The sequence below is a fragment of the Leptidea sinapis genome, chromosome 39 (genome assembly GCF_905404315.1).
Source record: "Leptidea sinapis chromosome 39, ilLepSina1.1, whole genome shotgun sequence".
NCBI classification, from domain to species: domain Eukaryota; kingdom Metazoa; phylum Arthropoda; class Insecta; order Lepidoptera; family Pieridae; genus Leptidea; species Leptidea sinapis.
The window spans coordinates 3404193-3410117 of NC_066303.1; the positions used below are offsets into that span (position 1 = coordinate 3404193).

At 33.7% G+C, this 5925-nt stretch overlaps 1 protein-coding gene across 1 annotated transcript; it reads right to left on the bottom strand.

Annotated features, from left to right (window-relative positions):
- Positions 1 to 475: 475 nt before the first annotated feature.
- On the bottom strand, positions 476 to 3506 carry LOC126976193 (spherulin-2A-like). Its single transcript, XM_050824445.1, has 2 exons — positions 3383 to 3506; positions 476 to 1421 (listed from the first exon to the last, which is right to left on the bottom strand). The coding sequence occupies exon 2, from the start codon at positions 1415 to 1417 to the stop codon at positions 530 to 532; it is 888 nt and encodes a 295-aa protein (XP_050680402.1). The 5' UTR covers positions 1418 to 1421; positions 3383 to 3506; the 3' UTR covers positions 476 to 529.
- Positions 3507 to 5925: the final 2419 nt, after the last annotated feature.

The window sequence follows — 5925 nt, forward strand, 5'->3', positions numbered from 1 at the left end:
AAAGCGACATAGCCGAAATCCACTACATTTTAAGTAACTGTTCGCTTTCAAACTTAGCCGGATTATAGTCGCCATATTGTAATAAATATTTCAAACTTATGACAAATCACTGCACGTTTCTTACTAAACTAAATTTCAATTTTTTACTTAGGCAGTCCTGCCTCTTATATGTAGATAGTATTTACATCCCCTTTGTTCAATACATTTAACACAATTAATAAAATATATCACCTTTCATAAAGGACAAACGAGTATACCTGTGTTGAAAGGCCTGAGGAATCACAGGAGAGTTTTCGACCATTAAGGCGGTCGTTCACTCTGTTTTACTCATGTTGGAGCAACCTGATAACATCGTGTTATAAGCTCATTCCACAGTTTGGTTGAATGAGGAAGACAGAAAAACCATATACACCTACAGGTCGTCATTTTTACGCCAGTTGAAAGAAAACAATAGATAAAATACTAAATCACTCTATTTCACACATCTACACAGAACAGAAATATAGCTAATTAAAATCCATCACTCAATTCAAAAGTCAACTTTCATGATTCTCAACTTTGATTTTTTGTCGTAAACAATTACTTGGGAATTGGAAAAGAATGCGACCTCTATGTACTGCGTTGACATTTTGGTCCTCTCCAAGCCGGCGTGCGACATGACAGAGTTGACATCAAGACCCCAGAAGTGATGACCCTTGTGCGGAGTGTTGTAATTCGTAGCTAAAGCTCCCGATAAAGTGGCTTCATACTCCATTTGAACTTTCAAAGCGCCCCTTGTAGCTTGCAGTTCTGCGACCACAGACTGACCAGGCTGCAGTAAGACTTGCATTTGAGATGTAGAACCCACGGTTACAGTTTCAGACTTTTCCTTAGTCGAGCCCCAAGCTGATGTAAAGTTGAAGGATGTTTTCCCGCCAACTTTAGCGAATTCAATATCGAACCCATAATTAATTTCACTTCCAATAGTGTATCCATCAGATTTACTCCAAGATGATTTCATAGTATTTTGCACAGCTTGGGATATACCGACGTTGAACATGGCAGGTTTAGAACTGTTGTTTTCGAAATATTGCTTCAATACAATCTGTGGTTGAGAGGAGACAGACAAAATTTTACCGCTTTTTGGCGCTAAAGTTCTAGCTACTTGATGCCAGCCGTACGATTTGAACAAATCTCCCCATGGCGTTGGGCTTTTTAGGTAAACATCATCTGGACTACCCCCGAAATAGGCAGAAACCCCCTGCTTCAAATTGCTGTCGCTAAGTTGGAATAGCTGCCTTTCTGAATCGCTGATTATGTCAACTTCTTGACCTGAGAAGTCTAATTTTGGATTTTTGTCGATGGTCCCAGATAAGTCTATCTCGATGTTCGCTAGTGCCAAAGCTGGTAACACCAGAAGAAAAACTCGGAACGCCATGTTTCTGAAACAATAAATTACAGTTACTTAGTTAGTTACTTAATTTTCTTGTTAAATAAGGTTTGTAGAAAATAATTCGAGAAAAACATAAAACTAATCAAGAAAAACACTTATATAAAATTTGTTTTTAATAATTTTTGTTTATTCGCTAAGGAAATTGCGAGACCCAATGCAAGTGTCCAAAGACAACTTCCTAGGAAACCTCAGTCACTAAATTGTATATGCATTCTTTGAAATAAACGATTTTTTTTAACTATTCGTATGTGAGGCCATAATCGCCATAGTGGCTTCACTAGATTTCTTACAATATTAAGCTAATGATTTCTAGCAGTAAAAATTAATTGCCTTATTACTAGAGTGGTCATAATGAATTATAAAAATATAAGTTTCATAAATTTAATCACTTTTTGGCCATTGGTTCTTATGATCTCGTATTATATTATCATGTGTTTATCCTAATAAAAGATAAACTGTATCATAATGTATCTGTTTTAAACTACCTCATACTGCTAAAACAAATTTCTAAAGTGTTTTTCGTTTGTATGTACTATTGAAATTTTTGACTTTATATCTATAGATAATGCCGGAACATTGACTGGGACTTTATTATAAAACTGTATATTTGACTATTGAATATTTTATTTACCTTTAAATTAAATTAAAATAGCTCGCTCCACTCCACTTGTTAATTTAATGTTTGTAATTTTATACTAAAATTTTAATATTAAAGACAAGAATTTAACATCCCCTACTCAGGATAACACTTCATAATATTTAAATACATAATTGGATATATGAATTAGTTTTTTATTTTTTTTATCATAATGTAAGATAAAAATAAGGATGTACACAAAAAAAAATTAAATTAAAATCAAGCAATGAAATACAAAAATACAGGCATTTAAACTTTTGGAGTAAGGGGTCCCTTTCTCGCAAAACAAAAAATTGTATACAACTATGTGACAAAATTAAGATTATTCACTATAACTACCTCTGTCTAATCCAAAATATTAAAATTCTTATAACTTTTTGTTATACCAAATCAAATAACTAGTTTCAAATATTAATTTAAAAAAAAATGATTTGAGTAGAATACCCAATTGTAGTAGTTAGTAGTAGATAATCACTACTACAAACAACACCTTAAGTTTAGGTCACATTAGCTTGTTATCAATTAATAAATTATGTATCAAGGAAAAACTTTATTTAAAATACTTCTTAATATGATTTGACATTAAGTAAAAACTATCATTACGGAGAAGCGTACAGAGAATAATAAAGATAGCTGGGCTGATCCGTTGACCAAAATAGCTGCCAGCGCTTGGGTTTCCAGTAGCCTTATTGAGGCGCGCAGATAGTACTTACTTTGTACATTCTCCGCGCCTCTGGGCCCACGGGCCAAGTGCAAAGAGTATATAGGGAATAATTGTATAGGGAAAAGAGAGCCCTCTCTACGTATTATGAGCTGTCTATTTGAAAACTAGCGCCATCTGGAGATTGGCCCCGAAAATAACTATACATAAGCTCGAAATTATTAAATTCATTTTTAATGTTTTGACGCAATTAAATAACTAACTCTACTTTTTAATGTAGGTATTGCAATTTTTGTTATAATAAATGTTGAAATTGCGCGTAGTGTTAGTTATTTAATTTTGCCACAAAATAGAACACAAAGGGTAGACTTAGTAGTGTAAATATGCAAAATGGAGCACGACAGCTACAAACATGCGCAAACGCTAGAAGTAGCCGCCATTTTATGACCAGTGGGCAGTGACACAATTAAAGAAAAGAAATTCCGCCACCAAAAAAAACATCTGTCACCCGCTTTGAAATGTTTCAAAGCGGGTTACAGATGCCAAAGCTTTCATTTTCGGGCCAACTAACAGATGGCACTACAATCTTAAAATAAATATTGTCAAAGTCAAAGTACAAATATAATTTTAATAAATATAAGAGATTACTCACAATTATTTCTCCAATATTGATGATTCGAGACTGTCTTCCAGATCTTGCAAGCTTCGAATAATTACCACAATGATTGTAGAGCATTTATACATGTTTTTAGATGACAACAACGAATTATAAGTTGCGGTTAGGTTTTAATTAAGACATTTCATGATACGTCTGCAAATAGCATAAAGGTGTGTGTTCAATAACAAATTTTTGAACATAGGGAAAGCTAATTTTTTATTTGAAATTAGTGTGAGAGTTAATTTTGCAATACCCGCGCATACTGACTTGAAAATAATAAATGAAATTAGTTTATACAATAATTACATTTAAGTTAGTATGTTACAAAACACATGTTCACGTGCTTATCTACATACATAAATACAATTTTTATATGGAATAGAGGACAAAACAACCTACAGGTTATCTAAATGGTTGCTAAGTAATCACCACCGCCTACGCTCTCTTGTATAACATACCAACCTGAAAAAAAAAAGACTAATTCTGATTAGTCCTATAAAATAGAAGTGTGCAAATTTTTTTTTATTTAATTATTACAATAACTAGCTTCTATAACAAAACCGAAAATTATGAGTTTCACAGCGATTGTGCACGTCATCTCGGGGCATAAAATGTGATGATTAAATCCATCTAGTTATGTCACTAGCTACAGCGCCGTTCTAATTGAATCAAAATAGTGTTTCCACACCACTACTTGGCTTCAGAATAAGGCACCGGTGAGGTCCCCGTCATCATCATCATCAGCCGGCATCATGTGATAAGAACTGGTCATAAGACAGTAAGTATATAAATAAAATGTAATATGGTAAAAATTAAACGCAGTACGCCATTGGGCATTTCCATGTTCAATTCAATTCAATTATTCAATAAAATTTTTGTGATAGTATGGCGCGCGGTTTTACCACACGGGCGCAAATAACTTCGCCAATGAAGTATGGAATTGAAGAGACACATTATGAGTGGTTGGTTTGACTATGTTTTAATTTGACTCTTGAAGATGCTTCGTGTCAAGCAAAACACGTGACGAAGTGATTTCGTGAAACATAGCGGAATTAACAATGGGCATCCTTATTTATAACATTTTTGTTTTAGCCTTTTTGTTAATCAGCAATTTTATTATTTAACTTAATTTAATAAGTGAAGCAAACGAAGAATGCAAGTTTTATTAATCTTTATTGCAACTACACTAATCAAGCTATTTGATATCTTAATGGAAATACGAATTAATATCACATAAGTAAGATAGTGTACCATTTCAACGTTCGCGGCTTTAGTAAAAATATGAAAATTATACTAAATTAATGGCCTTAGGCATTTAAAGCAGGGAAACATTTAAGATGAAACACTTGGTTATGGTCGATCATTCTGTTTGCATGTTCTTGAAAGAGTCTCTTAGATTCGCTAAGATATCTATGGTTTTGAGTGTACAAGCATCGCAAATCAGTTTATACTTCATCCAATCGATAATAATAAAATACATAGTATTTTTGTCTCTAAAGGTACTCGCAAATCATAAAAATAATATTTGTAATAGACTGTTTCTATATTTTTTAGATTATATTTCATTCTCTACACTTTCATATAGCAAACTGTGGTTGTCTGTTTGTATCTTGGTTGTACTGGAAACAATGTGGCAAACATATCATAGTATGGCTTATTGTCGATAATATGCAAATTATTGTAATATTTTATGTTTTCCAATAGAGTTTAGAATTGGTATGGAGAGATGGGACTGCTGTTATAGTTCATAAGTAAGTGACTTTTCTCTGTCTTTTGATAGTGAATTTCTACAAATCTGAATTTTTTCGCATATTTGATTGTAATTTGTGTTGAAATTTAAAAACAAAATTAAAATTTATGTGTCGTATCAAATAAAAATATGAAATGTATGGTATAGCCTCTGAACAATTTTTTTTTTTATTAATTGTACTATAATCAGACCTATAATATACAATCGTGGACTTTTAAACAAAATCCGAACATTTCTTCCGCACTACAACATAATGTTGCTAACTGCACTTTATTGTAACCTGATTGTTTTGCATTAAACGCTGCAAAGATTTAAATGAATAATTAACAAAAAATATCACGTGTAAAAGGTTTTTTCGAAGTTTTATAGAATATTGGGAGGTAATGGGGTTAAAATTTTTAAAGCCTGTTTATGTACGTCTATATCTATTTATATCCGTTCCTCGTAACCATTGTGTTGCCTGTGATGATATACGGAACGCAGACGTGGTCGCTAACTATAGGCCTTCTTAGGAAGCTCATGGTCTCGAATCAGAAATGAGGAGATCCGTAGGAGAACCAAAGCCGACTGTTAGCAGAGACATAGCCCAGTGGTTGCTTAACTGAAGTGGCAGTGGACAGGGCACATAGCTTGACGGACAGATGGCCGTTAGGGGAGTAAAGTCCTCGAATGGCGACCACGTACCGGAAGACGTAGTGTTGGTAAATCTCCAACAAGTTGGACCGACGATCTGGTCAGGATCGCCGGAATACGTTGGATGAAGGCAGTGCAGGACCGATGGTCATGG

Coding starts and splice junctions, on each gene's coding strand:
- LOC126976193 (XM_050824445.1), bottom strand. CDS start 1,417: ATGGCGTTCCGAGTTTTTCTTCTGGTGTTACCAGCTTTGGCACTAGCG.